Source organism: Condylura cristata, unplaced genomic scaffold (assembly GCF_000260355.1).
Source record: "Condylura cristata isolate star-nosed mole 26May11 unplaced genomic scaffold, ConCri1.0 scaffold00024, whole genome shotgun sequence".
Classification (NCBI taxonomy): Eukaryota; Metazoa; Chordata; class Mammalia; order Eulipotyphla; family Talpidae; genus Condylura; species Condylura cristata.
Window position 1 is genome coordinate 19932263 of NW_004567125.1, and position 27819 is coordinate 19960081.

General features: G+C 33.0%; 1 protein-coding gene across 1 annotated transcript in view; it reads right to left on the reverse strand.

Annotated features, from left to right (window-relative positions):
- Window positions 1-27819, reverse strand: part of RFWD2 (ring finger and WD repeat domain 2, E3 ubiquitin protein ligase) — a 143349-nt gene that overhangs the window by 87034 nt on the left and 28496 nt on the right. The window contains exons 6-10 of the mRNA XM_012729176.1: window positions 15835-15894; window positions 14540-14616; window positions 6013-6070; window positions 3757-3871; window positions 2732-2867 (exon numbers count right to left, since the gene is read on the reverse strand). Of these exons, the coding sequence (XP_012584630.1) occupies window positions 2732-2867; window positions 3757-3871; window positions 6013-6070; window positions 14540-14616; window positions 15835-15894 (446 nt within the window). The remainder of the gene's footprint in view (window positions 1-2731; window positions 2868-3756; window positions 3872-6012; window positions 6071-14539; window positions 14617-15834; window positions 15895-27819) is intronic.

Here is a 27819-nt window from a genome sequence, read left to right on the forward strand (position 1 = left end):
AGAAATGTCATTAACTATTGTATTCCAATTAACATAACAACCTAGATGAAATGAACAAATAAGCTTGAAAGTCACAAACTAAAAATAGTATCCAAGCCCTGGGAGGTGATCCACATGGCTCAGCAGACCTCTCCTGACCCGCCCACTGCTCCCCTCAGCAGTGTACTTTGTCAATCTGCCTGTTCTGCTCTTCACTTTGTCTCTGGTGAATCCTCTCACTGCCCCTGCACCTCTGGCCTTGTACCCAAGCTCTTTGCATAAATAAATAAATCTTAAAAAAAAAAAAGTTTCATATCACTAATCATCAGAAAAATGCAACTCATACCACAATGAGATACCACCTAATCAATTCCATTAATATCACCTGTTAGAATGGCCATTATCAAAAAGACAAGAAATATGAAGTGTTGGTGGGGATGTAAATAAAAGAATTTGTGTACTATAGTGGGAAGATAATCACAATATGTAGGTTACTAAAACAGTAAAAATTAAACTGCCTATGGTTCAATTTCACTTCTGAGAATTTATTCAAAGGAAATTACACATTATTTGCTGCAGCAAGTCAAGAAACCTGTGTCTGAAGGATGAATGAATAAAGTGTAGATAGTAATGTCATTTAACAATATTACAGTCAACAACAGACCGTATGTATCACAGTAGTCCCAATAGCGGAGGTGTGTAGTTGGCTATATAATCTTGGTTGTGTAATCATATTCTGACATTCATATTGTAACAGGGTGGTCCCTAGGAAAAAGGGAAGTTCCAGATTCCCTGTCCCACTCAGAGCTCCACCCTCCTGGGTGGGGCAGGGAACCAGGAACTTCCCTTTTTCCTAGGGACCACCCTGTTACAATATAATGAAAATGAATCATATTATGTTATAATCAATGTCACTTCAACTAAGTTAATACATGCACACAAACAAAGACTGGCAAAGATATGGACGAATGTAAAATGGTATAATGCTACTGTGGAAAACAGTATGGAGAGCATAAAAAAATTAAAAATACAATTACAATACAATTTAGCAAGTCTATATCTGGGTGTACATAAAAAAAAATTTGAATAGGCCTCAAAGAGATGTGGGTACACCTATGTTCATAGTAACATTATTTATAATAACTAAAAGTATGCATTGATAAAATAACAGATAAGCAAAATGTGCTATGTGTACACATATACCTATATATACACACATTTATAATGAAAATTTACTTATTATTTAAAAGGAATAAAATTCTGACATGTGACACATGGATGAACAATGACATTAAAATAGCCCCTCTCCCTCTCCCGTTCCCCCCACCCCCCCAACACACAAATACTATGATTCCATTTATAGGAGGTGGTGAAAATCATAGAGACAGAAAGTAGAGTGGTGGCTGTTTGGACTGGGGGGAGAAGGCATGAGGAGCTGTTGTTTAATGGGTACTAAGTAAGTTTCAGTTTTATAAACTTCAGGTATTAAGAAAATGGACACTGGTGATAGATACAAGAAATTATGAATATATTTAGTACCACTCAATAGTACACACTATTCAGATGGTAAATTTATGAATTTATGCAGTGTACATTTCACCACAATAAAAATAAATTGGGAAAAGAAAAGAAACACATCAAAATCTATGGAACCTAGCTAATGCAGTACTTAAAGGGAAATTTATAAAACAAATTATATTAGAGAAGAAAGGTTTCAACTCAGTATTTCAATTTCAGTTATGAAAAGTTAGTTAGAAAAGATCAAATTAAACCCAAATAAGGCAAGAGAAAGAATGTAAAGAGCAGAAATCAACAAAACAAAGAAAAGAAAAATAAGAGAAGTGACAAAGCAAGAGATGACTCTTCAAGAAGATAAAGCTAATAAACTGAGATTAAGAAAAAAAGGGGGGGGACAAAATATGAAACAAAAAAATGAATAATAAAGAAATGTCATTAACTATTGTATTCCAATTAACATAACAACCTAGATGAAATGAACAAATAAGCTTGAAAGTCACAAACTAAAAATAGTATCCAATAAAAATGGACAAATTGATTAGCCCTAATTTCTTTTAAAAATTGGACTTGTATTCAAAATTTTTCTCTCAAAGAAAACTCAAGGCAGAGACAGTTGCACTGAACATTTCTGAAAAATAAATTTAAGGAAGAAATATAATACCAAGTCCCAATGAAGAGGGAACACTTATGAGAAGAATATACCCTGTCATCAGAATCAGAGAGACATCATAAGAAAAGAAACTCCAACCCTAAGCAGTGGATACTTTTAATCCTTCCATTTTAGAGATGAAACAGAGGAATGAAGAGATTCAGAAACTTTCTTAAGGTCAGGAAACTAAAATTTGAATTTCAGAACTCAGGCTCTTAACCATATACTAGGACTGCTTATCAAATTAGACTCTAGATTATTTCTGCAAAAGGAGACAATAGAGGGCCTCCTAGTGGTACAGGGGTTATTAAAGTCTCAGTGCTGTCAAGCTATCATCAGTCACCTGCAGCAAGAGTCTGCTGGCCAAGGAGCTGACCCACATGCCACCTCTCCCTCCTTGCCCACTGCTCCCTCAGTAGTATATTTCAGTACATCTACCTTTTCTGCTCCCCACTGTCTCTGGTGAATCCTCTCACCACCCAGCTCTGGCCTACACCCCAGTTCTTGTATGTTTATGTAAATAAAAATGAAATCTTAAAAAAAAAAAAAAAAGGAAAAGAGTAGAGAGTATTGCTCAGTACTTACCTAGAGACTATACTAGAACCATTATAGAGATCACTAGCATATGACAAAGTAGCCAAAGGTCGTACTGAATTATATCGTGTAAATTTGGACAAGCATTCCTGAAATTCATCCAATTGGCTTGCAGTTCGACTGTCATCTAAATGGAGAAAACAAAGTAAAATAACTGAATGGAACTGCTGTGTAAATCAAAGAGCAATGAACAGAATAAAAATGATATTCTAAATACAAATAATACTTCAAAAGTATTTAGGAAAAATTAGTATGCACTAATTGGTTGATCTTTGAGCTGTAATAAATTTTTTTAATATTTTGAAAGACACTGTGCCTTTCAACACCAACAAGAACATATTGTGTCCTCTATATTAATCTTTCAATAATTTCTGGGGAAAAACAGAACAGCATTTTTGGATCAAATGAAGTTAAATCATTTAAAAAATGAGTCTGGGCCCTCCCTAGTGGTGCAGTGGGTTAAAGCACAGCACTAAGAAGCTAAAAACACTTCAGCATGAGTTCGATCCCCGCCTGCACCGGAGGTGATCCACATGGTGAGGCAGACCTCTCCTGAACTACCTTCTTTTCCCCTCAGCAGTGTACTTTGTCGATCTCCCTGTTGTGCTCCCCACTCTGTCTCTGGTGAAGCCTCTCACCGCCCCTGCACCTCTGGCTCGACCCCAGTTCTGTATGCACAAATAATAAATCTTTTAAAAGCAAAAACAACTTCCTAACTTTTTTTACAACCTGTTATATATAACCTGACATACATAGTATACACATGCACATATACAAAGACATTTATATATAACATATATAACCATATGTAACTTTACATAAAATTCCCAAATACAGAAAAAAAATGATACTCATGAGAAAACAATGTTCTCCAAGATCTCTGAAAACCACCACACGATGCTCTGGTTTACTGTTTAAAATACACACTTTGCCATTATGAGTAGGATTGTTCCATAAATCCAGCACAAGAGATGGATTTGAAATATGAAATATATTAGTAAATCTGGAACACGTACCTGAGATACGAGACATCCTTGTAGAAAAGTAACATTGCTCTAAGTCTTCAAAATGAGCAGTGAGTCGTTTTCGTCTTGATGCTAATGTGCTGTTATACCAAGGCTGTTTCTTTGTCTAAGGTTACAGATAACAAAAAAACTCACTTAGGATAAACAATGCTCTATCCTCAAAGACTACGTAAACGCTTATATATTTAATTTCAAAAATTAATTACACTAAATTATAAAGATTAGGATTCTCTGCCTAATATGTAAATCACTCTTATGCAGAATAAAAACATGTCTAAAGATGAAATAGTATGGATTTCCCAGAAGACTCCTGTCTTAACATCTGCTGGAGAACAAAGATGTTGAGGAAGAAATCCTAGTTGTATTTATAAGACAGAACTCATAGACATATTTTGCTGAAAGCTTTCCACTACATTTCTGTTTTTACTCTTTAGAAAATACAGATCTAAAGCATACTGTCACAGAAAGGACTGATTATACTATATCACCATATAGGGTTGTGACTGGAGAGGAATGAGCTAAGGGGCAAAAAGTAGAAATGTGGTAGAAAAATATAACAGAAGCAACTTGGTGAGTAACATTCTTAAGTCATTGTAATGACTCAATTTTTCTTTGAGTGATTGGTTAAATTTGGTTCAATAGGTATTTGTTTCTTTTTGATAGTTTGCATCAAAAATTCACATTATTAAGTGTAATAATGTGAATAATCTTTTCTTCTTTAAAGCCCAAATCTGTTTCTGTGAAAGATTGTCTTTTTTTTTTTTTTAAGGTTTATCTATTTATGCATACAGAACTGGAGTACAAGCCAGAGGTACAGGGGCGGTGAGAGGATTCACTAGAGACAGAGTAGGGAGCAGAACAGGCAGATCGACAAAGTACACTGCTCTTTTGGGGAACAGTCAGCGGGGTCAGAAGAGGTCTGCTGTGCCATATGATCACCTCCAGGGTGGGGATGGAACTCATGCTGAAGTGGCTTTTGCGTCTAAGTGCTGTGTTTTAATCCACTGCGCCACCAGGGAGTGCCCAAAAGTGTGTCTTTTAGCAGGTTTTTCTGCACTTAGTCTTTCTTCGTATAAAGGTTACATTCTGTGTGAATAGCTAGGTTCTCTTTTTGCATTGTTTTATTTATGAAATTAGTGTGAATGTACAAGGCCTTGTATGTTGAAAATTTGCATATTTCAGTTAACATGCAGAATACTTTCAACTTCATTTAGAGTAAGGCTCTCAGTGGAATTAATGCTATGGTAATAATGGTATCTTTCACTGTATACACATTAATTTCATTTATCTTTTGAAGATATCGTTACTTTTATATTTTTGGCCATTAATTTATATTAAGTTGTCAAATGAAATATTCAAGTTCTGAGGCTTTTCCTCCCATTTTCATTTAATGACATTCATTGGGAAACATTTTTGTTAATTTTATAAAGATTTTTCATAATTTACAGGCTTTCACTAAATGATCTTTTCCTTCAAAAAAGTTTTATTTATTTATGCATCTAAGAGCTGTTGTATAGGCCAGAGGTATGGAGGTTCAGAGGAAGGATTCATCAGAAACACAGTGAGGAGCAGAACAGGCAGACTGACAAAGATACACTGCTGAGAGGAGCAGCCAGAATGTGACTGCAGGTCTGCTGCACCATGTGGTTTCACTCTCTGCTGGGTATTGAACTCCTGTTGCAATGGCTGCAGATAGCTTCATGCTAAGAGTTAACCCCTTTCATCACCATGGAGGCCCTATTTGTACCATTCTTATCAATAAGTTGAAGCTTAAAAATATTTCAACATAAAAGTCATAAAAATTTGTTAGCCCTCGAGATTAGATTTTATAAAATACCAATGCCTTCAAGTCACAAATGAAAAGTAAAAATTCTAATTAGAGGAAAAATGAAGCTAGCCTGTTTTACTCAAGACTGTATTTTATTTTCCATAGAAAAGCTTAATGTTTCAATAAGTGATAACTCACCAACATAATTTCACATTGCTGAGAGAACCATGCCTGATTATTCATAATTTCTCTTATATTCTTCCTCTCAACATATAACATCATCAACATATTCACAAAATTGTAAAGTTCATCACAACAGCAAATGAGTAGCTGATTTTACATCAGTTATTTAAGTCTTAGTCATTTACTCATTGTTCCAATATTCAAAATAGCTATTTTTATGACAGTAAACCAATCTATAATTTTACAACCTGGTTATTATATTCATAGTACCCTAAAATCATAATGTTGACATTTACCTGAGAACTGCCACTGAAACCTGGAGGCTGGCTGTATTCTGTGGAATCAATAATACTACTGCAAAATGAAGACCAAAAAAATGATTTCAGCATTTATGTTAATGAGACAAAGTAAATCTATAGCACATCGCATATAAATTCAGTATATCTAATTTCTAAACAAAGAAAATATTTACTGCCTTTAGTTTAAATATGTATCAATAAGTGTACAATCCATAAACAAAAAAACAGCAAATATTTAAATAATTACTGCTTTATCCCTCCACCTTAAATGTACACAGCATGAAAGAATATCAATAGAGAATAATCATAAAAAGCAGATGTACACATAGATATATTTGCTTTAGTTTGTTTTCAGATCAGTCAATAAGTTTTCTGCAATTCTTTTAAGGAAAAGAGAACTTAACATATTGAGAAAGAGCATAGGCAAAAAATCAAAAACTATGGCTAGAAGACCCTGTTATGCCACTAAATAGCTATGTGCTCTTAGACAACTACCTTATAATCAGTTTCCTTATCTGCAAAATGAGGTGTGTGGAGGCTATGAGGCCCTTTCTGCTCTGAAATATGATCATGTTAAGTGAAAGGAAACTATTAGAAGAATAGAATATGTGGTAAAATACCTACAACCTCACAATCTGCAACCTATACCCTAGTTTTCTCTGCTACCATAATTTGCTTTCTTCATGATACACAGGGTTATATCCTCTAGAAATTCTTAACAAATCCTAAAGACTTTCTAGAAATGCTGACTATCTTTTGCTTCCTATTCTTCCTACTATTTCAATTTTACATATATATGCAAACCGTTTCTGTTAGTTCTAGCCTACAATTTCTACCTTATCAAAAACAATAAATCATATGGAACTTTCCTTACAGTAATCTTAAAATAAAAGGCACACACTCATGGATCTTAATTTATTTTGTTCCTGTTTGTAGAGTACAACTCAGCCATCAGAGGCCTCCCTCATGGTACAAGGGGTTAAGTCTCAGTACTAAGAAGCTATCAACAGCCACTGTGGCATGACTTTGATGCCTAGCAAGGGAGCTGACCCACATGGAGCAGCAGACTTCTCCCATTTCCCCAGTAACAGTATATTTCAGTGGACTGCCTGTTCTGTTCCCCACTCTGTCTTTGGTGAACCCTCTGGCCTGCACCCAGTTCTTAAATGTGTATATAAAACATTTTTTAAAAATTCAGAGCTTTTACACTACAAATTAAAGAATCAATATAATTTTCTAATGGGTTTACTTGGATAAAATATAACCAGTGCTCACCTTCTTTGCAGATTCATACACTAGGTACAAACTCAACCACTATTTCCCAAATATTCCACCTAGGGCTAAAATGAGATCCCATGCCTCTGAAATCTTTCTGTTATTTTAAGTAATGAAATCCAATTCTCTAACATTTATATGAACAATGATAAAATTCTGCAGTTGCATATTTACAGGGCAATATTCACTAAGAAATACTAATGCATATAGAACTACAACAAAAGTAATCTGAAAAGTAAAACCCTGTGATTCTATTTTAAATATGTATGTATATGTGTGTATGTGGTTAGAAGACAATATTAGCAAGTGGCAACTGGGCTGGGCCCTTATAGTGCTAGTACAACTTTTTAACTCTGAGCTAGCCACAATCACAAAATAACGACAGAAATAACAACAGGAACAATAATAACTACAATTTATTAAGCATTTACTATGCATTGGCAGTAATAATTGAAACCTCATAAACCTCAGAAACTGCTATCATTTATATTTCTCAGAGAGAAAAACTCAGCACTGAAAGATTTATATATTGGGCCCAAGGCAACAAATGAGGAAGCATACTAGGACTTAGGACTCCAACCCATGCAGTCAGGCTTCAGATTCTCCACAAACCATCATCTGTACTCTCAAAATACTTCATTGTTCTCTAACTGCAAAGTCTGGAAATCCTAAATTAGCCCAACCCACTTCACAGACATAATGTAAGAAGAAAAGTGAAAACAACTATAAATATGAAAGATAATCACCAATACATTTCAAATAGATGTCAACAAAGATCCAAATAAATTTAGATGACTAGATTTAGACTGCACTTTTATTTGAAAAGGGTGATTCACCTTTTAAGTATATTAGCTAGGCCCATTATGTTCTAATAAACTACGAGCAAAATAAAGTATGCGGACACCATTTAAAGCTGACTGTAAAGAAAATAAATGAGGGAATTGAATGGACCTAAAAATGAACTCTGTACACACATGAAATTTGACTCTCTACTGCCACTGATCCACTTTTTCATTAGTATAAACTTAAGAGAAAATAATAACTACATTTAATAAACTACATGGGGCTATATTCAAATCAGTTCTTTTTCAGTATTCCACATAAATTTATTGAACCACTTCCCCAAAACAAAACATACAAAGCAACATACAACATGAAAATGTAACATAAATCCTAAGGGTAATTACAGCCAAATATTGTTTTCATTTTTTAAAACAATAAAGTTTGTTTTATTTTATTCCCTTCCTACCAAGGCATAAGCCCTCATTTTACCAAAGGATAGAGCTAAATTACTTGATTTTCTCAGAACACTTTTTTCATCAGTTACTTGACACAGAACTTTCACTCTGCTCTATCAGTGTATGGTATTATTTACTATTCCTTTATGTAACAATTGTTGATGAATTCCAAAATTCTTGGGAACCCAATTTTACAAACGCCTCAAAAAATATTAGAAATTGTGTTAATTTCTAATTTCACATACCTTTTTAGTATCTGACACCAACTATACTGACAAATTCTCCAAAATCAAAGTGACTCATTTGTCTATTAACAACAGTAACTGCAGTATCTAATATAGATTGTGTACTACATGCCAAGCATTATTCTCATTTCCTTAAATGTAGTATTAATTTTATTAGTCAAGACATATCCTTATTTTCCAGATGAGAAAACTGAGGTTTATATAAGTTAATAAACTAGCCTTACATCAAAATTGCTAATTAAATTAAATTAAATTTGAACCCAGACTGTATAATTTCAGAATCCTTGTGTAAGACTACCAAAATAGTGTTTTCTTTAAGAATCACTGCTCTGCTGTTTTTGAAACAAAAGTTTCCATGACCTTCTTTTCAATGTTTTATTCTCAGCTCTCCTATGAATTCCAAGGGATTTATATTTTCTAAAGAAAGGATGCCGGGTTAGAATACTGCTTATGCCACTATGTCATGCTAGGTAAAAATACTTCACCTTGCTAAGTCAATTTCTTCATCTTTAAAATGAAAAAATAGAAACCCTATACAATGGAATTTTTTCTAAGGCTTAATATGAAATGTGTAAATTAAAAAATAACACCTAGGGCCCTCCCTGGTGGCGCAGTGGGTTAAAGCACTGCACTAAGAAGCTTAAGCCAATTCCGCATGAGTTCGATCCCCGCTTGCCCTGAAGGAGGTACACATGGTGGGGCAGACCTCTCCTGATCTGCCCACTGCTCCCCTCAGCAGTGTACTTCGTCGATCTGCCTGTTCTGATCCCCACTCTGTTCCTGGTGAATCCTCCCACCCTCCCCATCTCTGGCCTGTACCCCAGTTCTGTATGAATAAATAAATCTTAAAAAAAAATAAAATAAAATAACACCTAATACACAGAACTTTTGCAAGTAAAATTAGCTCTCCCTAGAAAAGCATTAATTTTCTGACTGTGATGCAAAATGCAATTAATATCAATTTATTCTCTTAAAAAGACTTTAGATATAGTGCTAAAATATAGTACATAATGTTTCATGGTATCTGAATTTCATCAAGCTATTTTACAACAAATTTTAGACAAAACTTTTATAAACACTGTTCATTATAATAGTCTTTTTTTAAACAATATAAGTTTGTCTTTTTAAAATAATGGGTTCAAACATTTTATTTAAAATCTCAACACCTAAAAACTTAGAACTCTGAAAAATCATACTTTTGTAATTTACTTGAATGCAGAACCTGTCCTGAACAGATCTGTTGTACTTTAGATTTCACTAGCTGTGAACATTAATGTTTTCAAAGCTGAAATATGAATAGGCTTGATTATTCACTGTGTTGCCTTTCAAAAGTTGGGGACGAGAGTGGGAATGCTGCTAACTCCCTAAAGATTTCTCATAAACACCATGCAAGTTTGTATTTGCTTGAAGAATATGTTATTTCAATAATAAAAATACTGAGCTGCAGAAAAAGGAAAACCAAAGTTATTGAAAGAGCAGAAACTACTGGGTTATCAGAAAAATCAGAGCGTATTTTTTTCTTTGAAGAAAGCTGATTAATTTGTCTATCCTATGATTATGTAGCTGTAAAGGGCAGAACTTACAGTCTGTCACACATACAATATTCCCAGTGCCTACAACAGTGTTTTATATATGCCTAGTAGACCTCCAAAAACTAGCAGAATGATTGAAGAATTCTTCAAATATTCAAAATAAAGGAAATTACATTGTCTCAAAAATTCATAACTTACTATATTTCTATTAGCTATCAATTTAAGCAGTATTAAAGACTTATGAAGATACAGTACCTTCCACTGCACTGCCAAGGAGATCCATTCTGTATTTTGAATTTCCTTTTGTTTCAATTCAACTTTAAAATTCCCTAAAATTCTTTAATGTCATCCATTACCTATGGCTTCAAGTTCATCTCCTTTGCAAAGCAGAGGGTCAGCATTAAGGCAAATAACCTTTAATGCTTCCAACAATAAAACAACTGTGTTTTACTTTCTCTCCCATAACATCAATACTTTTATTAAAATACAGCAAAGTATCATTTATATCCAAAGTCCTCGTGGAATTTATTATTGGTTAAGGCATTTTAAAGATTATAGATCAGAAAATGTTTATTTACTATTTTTACTATATTGATATACTGTTTTATCATAGGAAAAACAAGAGTCATTGTGTAAATTTAAGACAAATCTATTTGTGTATTATTAAAATCTAACCATCTTAAACAGACAAAAAAGTCTGAATTAACTATATTAGAACTAAGTTTGGTGAGGTTCTGAAAACACAGAGCTAACAATTCTAAAGTACTTGATTTAAAACAAAGAATAAAGCTAAATGAGATAATAATTGCAAAGAAAACCCCACATTTCCGAAATAATTTAAAAATTTATTAGCAAAGCTACTGGTAAAAGCGTGAAAAGACAAAAATCTGAACTTTAGAATTTAGGTGTTTGGGCCTAAATATACTTTAAACAAAATCATCACTGTCATTGTCAAGAAGGAAGTATGACAAAACCGTTCCATTTCTTAAATGTTTATGTTTGAGCTGAATTTTATGTTCAAATGCTAATGTATTAATAATACTCTAGAAGAATGAAATGGATCATATGCGGCCAGAGGAGTATATGTAAACAAGTAAACAAGTAAAAAAAAACAAACAAAAAACTGTCTACCAATCTCTTATTTGCAATTTGATACAAACAGCTATGTAACAATAAAGTACAAACTATATTTGAATAAATTGCATATGCAAAGATAAAATGAAAATTAAGAATTGTATAGATTTTCTTCCACACCATCTAAAGGAAAATAATAAGGCCCTGATAGCAACAATCTGTGGTTTGAGCTAATTAGAAAACTGAGAAATCTGCACTGGATTAAGGCCATGTAAGCAAAACTACAACACATTTTTCATAGAAATAGCCACACTCAACTCCATCCCCATCCAATGAAGCCTGCCTGGTAGTTTTGTATTTGTGTGGTTTTTTTTTTTTTTTTTAGTTTCATGAACAATGGAAATGATACATATTCTAGGTTAGACATATATTGATTCAGAACACATTAAGTCCAGTTGTGTATAAGTGTTCACATAAGGAAACATGGGAGTGTAAGAAATACCCAATATTCACAGAACTGGAGTAGGGCATGCAAACTACACGTAAGCTAGTACATGGAATACAGAAGCAAGAACAAAATAGAAATCTTAAAAAAAAAAACACACACACACACAACCGTGATTAATTCTAGCTTTTCCTCTCCTTTCCCCTTTGTTTATGAGGGAAATAGCATGTTACAAAGACTAGAATACGCTCACCCTTAGTTGAAGATTAAGAGGTTGAAGAAAAGACAGCTAAGAGATGAATCCTGAAGTTTTCCAGACAAAAGGAACAGTATAAACAATATAAAATATACTAACATCTGATTTAGGAGATCAATTCTAAAACGCAAACACAGTAGGGTCAGATTTAGGTGCTTATGGAAGACCTTGCAGAAGATTTGGATCTCAACCAATTTAGATGGAAAAGTCTTTATGCATGAAAGAAACAAAATGAAATTTCTGGCCATGCTCTTCAAGAGGACAGTAAAAAGACCATTACTAGGATCTATATGATAAGGAGGATTTAAACAGGAAGCAAGAAAAGATCTAGTAAAAATTGTCATTACAGCTAATCATGGTCAACAGAAAATAAAATGGTGATGGAGGGAGAAGGAAGAGTTAACACTGTCTTTTGCTTTTCTTTTCACTAAAAATAAAAGAATATAAATACAAACCCAGTCTATGTAAAGGATTCAATGACCATAAACATAAAAGTCCTCATTATAAAATAATCTACAGAAAAGGACTTTTTAAAGTAAGCCTGCTTAATTAAAGGAGAAACCAATATGGCACAACAGAGAATAAAAATGAAACTGTATGATATTTAAATAACAAAGGCAATAATTATGGGGGATAAGGAGGGAACTGTAATTGTAACTACAGGCCATCTCTTAAAAGTCAAATGTTGATAGTATAACATAACTTCCTTAGTATGTTTAATTTCACACTTTAATCTTAAGGGTCATTTTTCAAGGGTACATAATTATTTGCAAATAACTATGTCAAACCCTAAATAACAGTCAAACTACTTGCTTTTAAAAAATATAAAATACTCTTTCGACAAAAATATCATGTTTGCCCATTTTCCCTTTTCAGTTCTTTATCAGGCTCACTCTGCAAAATTTCATTGCATACAGAAATTAAGGAAATCTTAAGCAATGTTTTTATAAACATGAATCCTCTATCTTTTTTAAGATATGCTATTTTATTTTACTCTCTCTTCTAGTTTGCTGTAATTCTTCCTAACAATCCTCCCAGCTCCCAAAGACAGAGAGAAACAGATTCTCTATTTTCTATATGAAAACTCCAGTAAATGTACTAAAATCTAATCAGATCCTGCTCAAAACTTTCATGACTTTCCATATTCCTATCCAAACTAAGATAGAATGCTCTTGGCAAACCCCTATTATGCCTATTTTTCCTTCCTATGGTACTACTTACATACCATGTAGTACTACTACATACATATTTGCTTATGTATCAACAATATTTGTGCCAGTCTCTACACATACACATCCCAACAAGTAAGCTCTATAAGAACAGAGACCTTCCCAATAGTATCCACAACTGGAATAGTGTCCAACGTATCAGAGGCATCTGATGGACAATTTCAAAAATGCCCTATATAAGCCACATGTTAATAAAATTCATCAGTGAGAGACTGTTTTAACAAAGAGCTCAAGAGAGTAGAGGCAAAGAAATGTTAACATTAAACAAAGAGGTATATAAAAATAAAATGAGAATTCTCAGTGCATAAGTTTTTTCTGATAATGGTAACTTCTGCTTGCCTTCATGCACTTATATAATAAATATCCCATTAAGAAAGATCCCATGTATACCTGGAAGTAAATGCTAAGCTGAAAATAATATCTCACAGACTAAATCATTTCCAGTGTTTTAAAATAAATAGAATTTGGAGGAAAACAAGTTGAATATACTGCTAAAGTCATGACAAAATAAATTTGAATTCACAAGAATTCTCCATAAAACAATTCTTGGAAAAAATATCAACCTCCAAGAATGCTAAGGACCCCCTCTGCCCATATTATACCAAGCTAGACCTACAATAGTGTTCCTGAACTGACACAGGTTCTGAAGACCAGTGCTAATCTCTTGTTCTGGTTCTAGGCTGCCCGGTAACTACATATTATCTTAATCTAGTAGCCTATTGTAATCTCAAATTTTTTCAGTCCCTTTCTGGGTCAATATGTTAATAGAGCATATAGAAGAGAAGCCTTAATGAAATTTATAAAGGGAACTGAAATAAAATACTAGGGAAATCTAGAACTGTCTTAAATCTGAGAAACGTCACTAGATAAAGAAAAGACAAAGGTTGTACTTTATAAAATTTTTCCCTAATATTTGAGAACATTTCATGTTAGATTTTAATCTTATCTGATTTTAACTGAAAAGCTACTATCATTTCAAGAAATTCACCAAACTTTTAATTCAATAGTAAATTCATTATATGATAATATTCTATTCACTAATTATGCTTGGCATTAAAATTTAAAGCATTAAGGAAACAGATGGGCCATCTAAATTTCATTTCTTGATCATATCCAAAAGTAATTTCTCAAGGGTTTTGTACATTACATGGAAAATGCTCACAAGGACTAGTAACATATGTGCACTTTGTAACAAAATTCTTAAGCAATTTTAACTGTGAAGTTTTGTACCTGTGTGATGGAGAAGGAGCTTCAAATTGAGGCACTGTGCTATCCTCACTGACAGGAGAGTACAAGCCGCTCATTTCCTGAAAGCACAATTATTTGAGTTACAGTAGACACTTCAAAACAGGTGATTTTAAATCAAAATGAGATATATTCCTTTCTAATCCCAACATTTTATCGGTCCCTTTCTGTGTCAACATCCAAATTTCCTAAGGTATCTACTCTACAGACATAAAAGCATATATAACTAAAAAGTTTTAAAAGACAAGCCTTTCCACAATAAATGATCTTAAAGAACTAAAAACTTCTTAATAAATATACTAATAATGCCACTAAATGTAGGAAAAGACAAATGAAAATATTTTAAAAGAGGACAGTGTAACAACAAAGAAATATCTAATCACTAATGCAGGTGAAATCTATTAGTAATGTTTCTGGTATGACACTGTGTTAACCATATAATTAGGTTCAACTCTCTAAGATACAGAAGAACAGCATATGTTTTCTCTTTTTAAAATACATCTTGCAAACATTAAGTAATAATGCTCTTCATTCAAACATTAGTTTAATTTAATAATGACTTTAACTGATCATTAATCCAGAGGTAGATTGACAGAAAGGTTAAATGTCCAAAATCACTCAGCAAATTGTAGCACTGAGGTTAAAATCAGCAGAATTTATGTTGTTACATCACTATGCTATACTACTTCTTGAAAATAACAACTTAATTTTTATATAAGGCCTCCTAATCAACTATTATTGAATAATTTATGCTTACAGAATGCCACACATGTAGGATACTTAAATACTAAACTTACTATCATTTGACATGCTCTATGTATTAGCAAAAGAAAATCTTAACAGGTATATAATTCATAACACATATTAAACTGAAGTAAGGGTGAAAAAAAATTAACCTTACCTAATAATTTACAATAGTCATTAAAATTACATAAGAATGGAATTATAACAAACATTTAATAAGGTTTTATGGTAGTTGATTTAAGTTAATATGATGGCACACCAAGAAAATTGGTTTGTTTGTTTGCTTGTTTTCAATTTACCTGAGAATAATTATGGCAATAAAACACTGTGAAAACAAATCAGAGTACATTTTATCATAAAGAAAGTGGTCATTTTTTTTCTACAAAAATGCGCTCAATAAAATTAAAGCAACATCTGTTGCTTTCTACATAACAAAGATGAATCCCATAAATTTAATGCAAAATTTTAAAGGGAAAAATGTCAATTTTATGGAACTGAAAAATCACTAGAGATGTGAGAAATTCTTGATATCTTACTTCCACTCTTTTAATATCCTCTTCCAAAACACTTAGCTCCTTCTGGATCTGTTCCAGTTGCTGTTGATAAAAAAAAAGAAAAGAAAAAGCCTAAACCAAACCATAACGGCACCACTACAATGATAAATAGTTTCACTTCTGGAAGATGATTTCTAGAAAACTGGGTATAATGGTAAGCTGTAAGAGTGGAAAACCATAGGCAAAAAAGCTCTGATAGTCTCCATGTTAAAAATGCAAGTGTAAAGATTTAATATTTTAGAAAACTAAAATGTACTTCTTTCATACAGGATTTTATAATAAAAAGATTAAAGCTGAAAAACAATGATAATATGACTTACAAAAAAAATCCAAAGAACTTTCAAACTACTTCATAATGACAGTATTTCAGCTGTTAAAACCATTTTAAAAATAAAATTAGCCTCAGGTTAGATCCTTAACCCCGATGTAATCATAAGTTCACAACTTAACATTTTTCTCTTAATAGACTTTACCATATTAAAGAGAGCATGTACACCTTTGCCATCTTACCTACTACGTCACAACCTTATTCCATGTCATTAAAATACAAATATTTTAGTATCAATATATTTAGACATTCCCTTCTCACTAGAATTTGTTTGCAAGTAATGAAAAGTAATTCTGGTACATGAGCTTGTACTTGAAATTTTATTGCAATTACTAAAAAATGGGGTCTCCCTGGTGTCCAAGAGATTAAGTCTCAGTACTGTGATGTCATAAGCTATCTGTAGCCACTGCAGCCCAACTTTGATCCCAGTCCGGGAGCTAACCCACATGGCACAGCAGACCTCACTTTTCTCACCTATTGTTCTCCTTAACAGAGTAAAGTAACTACCTGTTCTGTTCCCTATTCTGTCTCTGGTGAACCCTCTCCCTACCCCCCAACTCCAACATAAACCTCTGGCCTGCACCCTAGTTTTTCTATGCATAAATAATTTTTAAAAATACTACTACAAAAGGAATTAGAGTTAAAAAATTTTCACTATATAAAACAAAACTGATTTTTTAGAAACACTACACCAACTTAAATATCTATCACCATTTATATAGCACTACCTTACTCTAACCCAATTTACGAAACCAAATGTTTAAAATGTAAAATACAATAATGAATATTTACTGAATATATATTGCCAGGTATGAAACGGTAGGAAAAGCACAGAAAGATTAAATGATCTTCTCAAGATCATCACCAAGTAAGTGGCAGTACTGGAGTTAAACTCAAGGTTAAGTTTCCTGTGCCAAAATTTATGCTGCTAACCAGTAAGCTATGTTATTTGTTGAACATAATACTTTATTGTTCAATTTTTGTTATTTAATACCAGTAAGGATAAATACTTTATGGTGAACACACTTTTATTATGAACTCTATCACATCTTTTACATGTGCATACTCTACAAGTATCTGTTCATGGAACCTATTGAAATTATCATGATTTTAGGTGATTATTTGTGGTATACATGCTCTATATTTCTATAGCAGTAAAAACAGATAAAGTTTACAAGTCATGTATCTTCACCCAACAAGTCCACTAGCTGAAAGCTGAGAAATATTAGCCCAAGGGAATCCACAATAAAAGAAAAAAGAAAGGAAACTGCACATTTAAGCTTAGAGAATAAATAGACTTTTAAGGTATAAAAACTTTAGCACACACTATCTCTTCTGTGGCAATATGTGTATACAATTGATAACAGAAAAAAATGATTAATTCAAATTTACCAATAGTGATCAATTTGCTAAGAAATAGAAGAACAAGATTTAGAAAATTACAATGCTTGCTTTCATGGAACTAATTCCAGGGAAGATGACAAGCAAACCAACAGATGAAAAAGCATTGTGAACACTGTGATATGTTACACACCCAAAAAAATGAAGGAAACAGAGTACTCCTAACCTAGATGGAAATTCCAAGGGGAGGAATAACTGGATAACTAAAATTAGACCGGAAATTAAAGTGGAACCTTAAAGAACTAATAAACTTTTGTCAGGTGGAAAAGAGTGAGGAAAAACTGAATAAGCAGGGTAAGAAAGACAAGGCATAAAAGCTATGATAAAGGAGGATAATCACACAATGTCAACCAGTAATATCAGAATAGGTAAGAACAAAAACAAGATGCTAGAAGACATCAATGTTTGAGCTATGAACAAAGGTGGGTACAGTCCTGTGTTAACTAGAAAATTGCAAAGAGCCATAGCCCCAAGCCAAGGAGAAAAGATTGTGTGCGCGCACACACAGACACCCATGCGTGCTCACATAAGTGTAGGGAAATATGAAAACAGTGATTAGCACTCTCTAGTGTCTTCAACTTTTCCATCTACTTTAATGAATTTTCCTCTACCCTCAAATTTTTCACACAATAACCTTAAAATTGAAAACTTGCTCTTCCTCAGATACAGTACATCTTGGAATTCTTTCAAATAAGTACTGGTCAACTGATAAATCTCTCATGCCACAGGTTTCAGAGAACAAGTAGGAACTTAACACTTTTGTATTTCCTGGCCATTTCCAACAGTCTTCCACTGTAACAGAAGAGTCACTCTAATAACCCAAGATATAAAGAAACTGAAGGAAATGCATACAAAGGAATACTACTCAGCTTTAAAAAAGATTAAGTATAGATGGGTATGGACAGTATGGATGGATCTTGAGGTGATTTATGGTAAGTAAAATAAGTTAGGACATGACCGACAACTACCACAGCTTTTCTCACTTGTGGAATATAAACAACTAAAGTAAACAAACCACAAAATGTAACAAAACTTAATCTAAGACTCTGAAAAATAAAGTGGTTATCAAAAAGGATGTGCAAGGAGTGCAGAGAGATAGGGGAGAAATGTAATAGTATCTTTGCATCAGAGGCTTGGTAGACAGTATGTGAAATATGTGCACATGTTCAAGTGTGAAACTATATTCCCAAACGAATGACAAATCAATAAAATTTTGAAGACAAAAACCTCTCTAGTCTGGTTCAATAAGCAATCAAATCACTAATGTTAACTATTTATATATATCCAGCTATTTTCTACCATCACTAAAGCCTTTCATTTTCTGTTCATAGGCATTTTCAACCCCAGTGATCTTCATTTTCAATTCAGCAAACCATTATTACTTAGTAACCTTAAAACTCTATTCTCTAAATTCCTACTTAAAACAAATGCTGAGGGGTCTTAACTAGGGGTCTTTACTATGACTGCTTTAAAAATATACATTTTAAAAAGATGAAGGTAAACATTTATAACATCAACATTCAAAGACAGACAATACTTCATACAAAATACATAATTAAAATCAAATTAATAATGTCCATTCCACTCCTGCACCTGAAATGCTGGAAAAATATTTTAAACTCTTCTGTCCTAATCTCTGGTAATATTCCATCCTCATAATACCCCAAAATTTTGTTGAGTAACACATTTATAATCTAAGGAGGTTGCTATCAAGTGAACTCTATAAAACTGCCAATATTCAAAGCATTTTAATAAACTTCTAAAGCCTGCAATTTCATATGGTCCAATTTAAAATTAAAAAGATAGGGCACAGTGCTACCCAAATAGATACATGGACAGGGTATAAAGCAAAATGATGTAATCTACATGAGAAAGTCTGAAAAATGATCAATAAATTAAAATTTTTAAGAAGAGTGGAGAAATGTCAGGTATTTAGAAAACACATTAAATTTGAGATACTTAACATTTGAAAATAAAATTCTGAAGAGGTTTGGAGCTATAAATTATTAGGGCATTGTGATATATAATGAGAAATATATTGGCCTACATTCAGGCTTCTGGTCACTCCTGCAACCCTTGATGATGAGTGTCTTTCTGTAAGGTGATATGATGGTTTATGGCTGAGGGATCCCCTAAAACTTCCAGATAAGACCTGGTTTTCAAGAAAGTAACCTAGAATTTGAGGGTTATAACTTGCAACTCCACCCACCAACGTCCAGCGGAGGAAGAGGATCTGGAACCTGAGTTTAAGCACCAATGACCAATCACACTTATGTAATAAGACTTCATCTCAAACAAAGTAAAATTTAAAAAAAAAAAACCTAATTCAAGGAATTCGAAGCACTCCTAGGTTGGTGAACATATGGAGATGCTGGGAAGGTGTCACACCTGAGAGATCATAGAAGTTCTGTTCCCTTTCCCACAATCTACATCTTCTGCATCTCTTCCATGTGGTTGTTTGTAAATTGCATCCTTTTATAATTAACTGGTAATCTGGTCAGTAAAATGTTTCCCTATTCTTTAAGACATTCCAGAAATTTATCAAGCCCAAGAAGAGGGTAGTAGGAACCTCTGATTTATAACTGGACAATCAAGATAGTACAGATAACAGCCCAAACTTGTGACTACTATAAAAAGTGGCATCTCAATCTTGTGGGACCACGTTATCAACTTGTAAAATATGACACTCATTCTGGGTGGTGTGTAAGAACTGAACTGAATTGTAGGATACTCAATTTAGGTCAGTTGTAGGATACTCAATTTAGAGAATCTAGCTGGGTGTGGAAAAATCACCCACACATTTGGTAGCCAGAGTATGGAGAGTACAGTGATAAAGGAAGCATATGCTTTCCTTTCAGGCATAAATGCAAAACATTATAGTACTAGAAAACAGAAGACCAAAAAATAAAAACCCACTTAAGAGAAGAAATAGATAAAATTCATCCTACAAACACATTTCACAACCTGGACAGAATTTAAATAAAAAGCATGACTCAAAAGTCCAAGAATAGTTTAGAGATGCAAGAAATAGTCCACAAATATATTCTGAAATCATTGAGTTACTGATCACAAATTGGGAATGAATAAACTCAGTAAAATTTGCCTCACTTAATACATTCATGAATTTTAGGGCTATGAAAAATAATAATTAACAAAGAGTACATGAAGTAGAGAAATGTTACTAAGTCCAGAACTAAACTAAAGCACATCAATATCAAGTACTCTCTGAACATAGCACACTGTGCCAACACCCAATGAAAATTTAAAGTTTATATTTAAAGTTGAAAAGTCTCATAAGAATTCAAAATAAAGAATCCCATTTATTGATACTAGCTTTCATCTATGAAGTATCATTGACATTCATTTATTTGATCTTCATGATTTGATAAAAAAATTCTAAAATATTATACTCAGTACCTTATTTTTTTAGAAGTTAATAAAATTACTGAATATTATTGTTGCCAAGAAAATTTCAAGTCATCTAATATATTATAAACTAAACAAGGATTCTTAAAATATTCTCAGAAAAACATTAGCTAAAAAAAAAAAGAGCAGCAAAATTTAACATATTAAAACAATAAAATGCCACTAGTAGAGCCTCTAAAATCTAGTACACTAAGATTTTTGCTGACAAGGATGGAGCAAGAGGAACTTTCATTCACTGTTGGTGGGAAATACTCTACCATATGATCTAATATTCATACTCCTTGGTATTTACATAACTGAAAATGTATATCCACACACATATAACAGCATAAACACATTTATGGCACATTTATTCTTAATTAACAACACTTGGAAACAGAACAAACAGAATGTCCTCTGTAAGCTAAATGGGTATAGAGCATTACATCCAGGCAATGGAGTATTATTCATGGCCAAGAAGAAATGTGGTTTCAAATGGGGGGGGGGGGGAACAGTGAAAAAAAAACTTAAATGCTTATTATTAAATTTAAAAAGGCAATTTGAAAGGTTACCTATTGCATCATACCAACCCTATGAACAGTCTAGAAAAGAAAAAAAACTATAGATATAATGAAAGTCAGCAGTTCCCAGGATTTGGATGTATGGAAAGAAATGACATGCTGTTTCCTTGATCTAACAAGGAAACAGGAATTTTCGGGCAGTGGAACTATTCTATATATTATATAATAGTGGACACATGTCATATACATATCCCTAAGCTCATAGAACATACGAAAGCAAGAGCTTTTATGTGTAAAGTATACATAAAGGTAAAGTCTAAAGTATACATTATGGGCTTTGAGTAATTATGATGTATCAACGTAGGTTCAAAAGCTATGAACAACATAGCCTGTATTAAGGGATGTTAATAATGTGGGAGGCTATGCACATCTGATGACAGAAGGTAAATGGGGAATGATAAACTTTCTTCTAAATTTTACTATGAAATGCTCTTTTTAAAAAAGAAGTTAGGGTCCTCCCTGGTGGTGCAGCGGGTAAATGCAGCACTAAGAAGCTAAAGCCACTTTAGCATAAGTTCAATCCCTGACCCCGGAGGTGACCCACATGACGCAGCAAACCTTTCCTAACCCTCCTGCTGCTCCCCTCAGCAGTGTACTTAGTCAGTCAGCCTGTTCTGCTCCCCACTCTGTCTCCAGTGAAGCCTCTCACCACCCCTGCACCTCTGGCTTGTATCCCAGTTCTGTATACATAAATAAATCTTTTTTAAAAAATTTAAAATAAAAGAAGTCTAAACACACATATACTCTGTAAGAATTGCTACCAAAAGTGAAGCATATTTAACTATATGAAAGGCAAACTGAAGCTTTATTATCCATTCTGCCATGCCACAAATCCCACAAACATGCACATACTTAATATTACAATTAAAAGACTAAGCCTGACAGTGTACAAAAAAATCTCTTTATCTACAAGAAACTCAACTCAACTATGATTCAGTAATTGATGTAACAAAGAAACAAAGACTCAAAAGAATGCAGAAAATTTTCAGCATACATTTAACAAATTTTACATTACATCATGCAATTACAAAAACTATATTCACTTCAGGTATAAATATTTCAAAATTTAGTCAGCTACCAAAATTCAAGTAGTAAATTCATTTCTAAATAGCCCACAAGCTTAAGACAAGCTATAATGAAAATTACAAACTACATTCCAAAATAAAAAATACAGCTATAAGAAAGTTATGTCTTAAAAACCTACATTAGGGAGTGGAAATCTGCAAAATAATATATACAGCTTACTTAACAGAAAAGTAACAAAGAAACAAAAGACAAGAGAATGGAAATAACAAAGTATAGATTACTAAAATGGAAAACTAAAATACAAAACATAAAGTCAAAAGGTGTTTCTGATTAAGACTTGTAAAACTGATATATTCCTAGAAAGAACCCATCAAGTAAAAGAGAAGACAGCACCAGTAAATAAAACCAAAGATCAAATGCACCTCTAAAAACTTTGGAAGCATTAAAAACTTAATATTAAGAAAATCTCATACCAGGAAACTTAGACAATAGATAACAACTGAAAAATTATAACACTTCAAAAGTTAAACAAAAACCACTATAAACTTAACTACTGCTCCATTAAGTTCTTCAATCATTCAGCAAAGACATTCTTTCTAGAGTACAAAAATTCTTCCAAGAAATAGAAAAGGAGGGTATAATCCCCAACTTAATAAAACTAGCAACCTTTATAGCAAAACTGGACAAGATTAGTGTCAGAATAAAGATTATAGGACATGAACATAGAAGCAAAAATCCTAAACAAAATAACAGCAAGCCAAAGATACAAAAGAAATATAATCATGACAAGACTGGTTTACATAAGGAATACAAATAGAGAAAACAACCATCTTGGTGGAGCTCCTTAGAGTACAGAACATTCAGTGATAAAGATATCCCTGGGCAAATCAGAACTGCTGCCCATCTTAGGTGCAAAGTTGATTCACTTTTTAATAGTAAACCAGTAATTATTCACATTAACAGAAGGGGGGAAAAAAACTAATCATCTCTAATGCACAAATATTACAAGAATACTCAACACCCACTCATTATTAAAGAAAAAAAATCTGCTTAGGAAAGTGGGCATAGAAATTTACTTCCTTGAATGATAAAAGAATACCTACTTAAAAAAAAACCTACAAAAAAAATCATACCTAATGGTGACACGTCGAAAGCTTTCACTTTGAGATCAGCACCAAGACTAGGATGCCCAGCTATCACCACTTCTATTCATCATTGTACCGGATGTCCTAGCCAGCAGAGTAAGACAAGAAAAATAAATAAAAGATATAAGGATCATAAAGATAGAAACTAAAATATTACTATTTGTAGATGATGATGTGTATATAGAAAACATGTCTTCAAATTATCAGAATTGAGTTTATCAAATTTGCTGGATATTAAAAAAACTGCATATGTAAAAACCAACTATTTCTATATACCAGCAACAAACAGTAAGAAAATGAAATTAAAGACATAGACTTCATTTACAAACTCATAAAAATGATTGATGACCTCAGAACAAATATCAAGATGTGAAGGAATAATACCCTGAAAAATATTAAAATTGTGAAGGACATACTTGAGGACCTGTATATAGGGAAATACCTGTATATGTGGAAATACCAAATACATGGATTTAGGAGACTATAAAGATAATAGTCTCTCCAACTGAACTGGAGACTCACAGAAATCCCAATACAGTAACAGCAGGTTTACCATGGAAATGTACCCACCAGTTCTAAACTTTACAAAGAAATACAAAAAAGCCACTAGTAGCTGAGAATATCCAAAAGACAACTGTAAGTTACTTTCATACAATGTGGTACTGCTAAAATGACTGACAAATAGACCAATGGAGTAGAAAAGGGAGTCTAGAAACACACACAAATATAGAAGCACATGACTTATGACAAAGGGTATGTGAGAGGAAGTGGAAAAAGGATGAACATCTTTACTATAGAAGTGTGGAAAACCAGATAAGCTTCCTTATAAAATTTCCTTATTTCTTACATTTCACAGTTAATGAATTCCCCAGTGGGTTACAGATCTGAAAGTCAAAGAAAAATTAATACACCTTTAAGTAGTTAATATAACAAAGTGTCTTCATGACCTCCAATGGAAAATGCTTTATATGACACAAAATTGCTTATAGCAAAAAAGACTAACAATTTTGACTATTAATGGCAAATAAAATATCTGCTCATCAAATGACATCATTAAGACAATGAAAACAGCAGCCTAATGAGTGGGAAAATTATTTTCAATGGAGGATACATAGATAAATAATGGATAGTATAAAGAATTTTATCTAGAATATATAATAAACAAAACATTAAGACAATCAACAAAGATGCTAAAAGCCTTAAAACAAGTACATACACATACACAAAATCCAAATAGCTACTAAAAATAGTACCAGATGCTCAATTTCATTACCATTATGGAAATGCAAAATAAAACTACAAAGAGATACTAATACAAAACCTTAAGATTAGCAACCCTAGGGAAAGTCTAATGATACCAAGTATTGACAAGAACACAGTACAATAATAAGGAACACTCACACAAAGTGGGAATAGTGACTAAAACAACTACTTAAGAAAACAGTAAGGCATTAGCTATCAAATTTGAAGAAATGTGTATATATCCATGCATACATGGATGTATATACCTATGACTCATTAATTTCACTTCTGCATACCAATATGTATGCGAATGCAGACCTATATACAAATAAGAGACTACAGCAACATTGTTTTGAAAAGTGCCAAAACAAAAACAACTTAAAAGTTCACTAATAGGCCCTCCCTTGTGGCGCAGCGGGTTAAAGCACAGCACTAAGAAGCTAACGCCACTTCTGCATGAGTTCGATTCCCGCCTACCCCGGAGGTGACCACATGGCGTGGCAGACCTCTCCTGACCACCCGCTGCTCCCTCAGCAGTGTACTTCATCGATCTGCCTGTTCTGCTCCCCACTCTGTCTCTGGTGAAGCCTCTCACCGCCCCTGCACCTCTGGCCTGTACCCCAGTTCTGTATGCACAAATAAATAAATCTTAAAAAAAAAAAAAAGTTCACTAATAACAAAAATGAGGTAGTTACTAACAAGATCCTAAATTTAAAAAAAGAATCCACTGCTGTTATGTACAAAAATATGGATAAATCTTAACATTGAGCCAAAAGGACACGAACAAAAGATTACATATCTTCAAGTACATTTATATCAAGTCCAAATAAAGAGAGACTTATATTTATAAGAACAACAAAGGAAAACAGTAAAGTGACTGACGAACAAAAGATTACATATCTTTGAGTACATTTATATCAAGTCAAAATAGAGACTTATGTTTATAAGAACAATAAAGGAAAACAGTAAAGTGACTGACTGACTGACTATTTAAGAAATAAGGAAGATAACGATAGTCTAGAAAGGGTAGTCAACAATCTGCCCAGGAGTCCTTGAATAATATATTGGTGAATTGAGATGAAATTTGTATGGATGGTTACTCCATCCACTTATGATTCTTTAAATTGTGTATTTGTTTTTATGACTTTTCTGTTTTAGTTCATAAAAAAACTGTAAATTTCAACTTACTAAAATTCCACATAAAACCAAAAGCCAAGATTTATCAAACTGTCCTATAATAGTAAACAGGTGCTAAAAACATCTAGAAGCATATTTTGAAATTAAGTAAAATTAAATGTAAGGCAAATGCTGAAATCAATTATTCAAATCTGCACATATATCTGACTGTTGCATAAAACACAAACTAATTTGAAAAACAACATGCTCATTTTAATACATGTTTTTATTAAATGCTGTCATAGGGAAGCTCCAAGAAAGCCTCCAAAGACCCTCACATATTAGAATTCACACCCTTGTGTAAATCTTTTTGTGTGGGCTAGATCTAATTAACAGAAAGAGCATACATGTTAGGATGTAACTTCCAAGATTAAATTACAAAAAAGCATGTGACTAGAATATTCAATACCTTCTGTTGTTTTCTTACTTACTTCCTCTAAGGGAAGCCAACTGACATGTAGTGTGCTAGCCTATGAGAGACCCCCCCATAGCAAAAGATTAGTTAAGTCTTTCCAACAGCTAGTAAGTAAGCTTGGAAGGGGTTCATATCCTGTTCAATCTTGAGATAAATGCTGCCATAGCCAACACCTTTAATGCTTTTTGGCAAGAAACCTTTGTCAAAGTATTCATTTATACTTCAACAAGATTCCTGACATAAGATAATAAATATCTATGTTTTAAGCCACTAAATTAATTTATTACAGAGTAATACATAACAAATGCAAATGTCTATGTGTCCTGAATACTACTTTCTCCTCAAATTCAAAGTGAAGCAGTAGGAAAAAATAAATCAAAAGTAAAAATTAAATGTAAGGTTCTAGCAGCCGTAAATTACCAGTAAGATGTGACACTGGAACAAATAAGCATGTAAGATCTAAAAAGCAGATTTAATATCCTTGCTGGGAATACAGCAATATTTAAACCAAGACTCATCATACACAATTAAAAGCATGAAATCACATGCTCACTTTTCAAAGAGTGAATGTTGAACTTAGTAAAAGAATCTCAAAAGCAGGTCTCCTGTCTGCAGCTACTTAAATAATCTATAAGACATAAGGCCTTTAATAATAATATTCAGTTTGAGACTAACCAAGTAAATTTATTTTATTATGCTTTAGCTTCAAATTTTTTAAATTTGTGAACTATGCTCCCAGAGTCCCAGAGTAATTAAACCTGAAATATTCAATCATGAATACAAAAAGAAAATTAAAATGTATTAACAATAATTGTAAGTACACAAGGAGACACCACATCTAGAAGTATTTGGAACTAGTATATTTCTTAATTAAACTGACTACAGTAAGACACCAAACTGAAAAATTCTACAGCACAATTAACCCAGATGTTTAATAACAAAAATATAAATACTAATACTAGGAGCTGTGTGATCAAGGCAGTATCATAAAAGGTTATTATTGGAGTTCTCCAGGTACCACATCAGAGAAGATACAAACAGGATCATGAAGGTGTTATTGCTGGTGAACAATTCTCCACTGAGCTCTCTCATTTCCACACATCTTTTGGCAGTTTTTATTCAGGACTATCTTTTTTAACATGTTTCCAAAACTACTTGTATAAACACAGAAACAGTGACTGCTTCTAGGATAGAGGGCAGATTTGTTTTCCAATCAACAAAATGAAAATCATGTTTCCCTACAAGGCA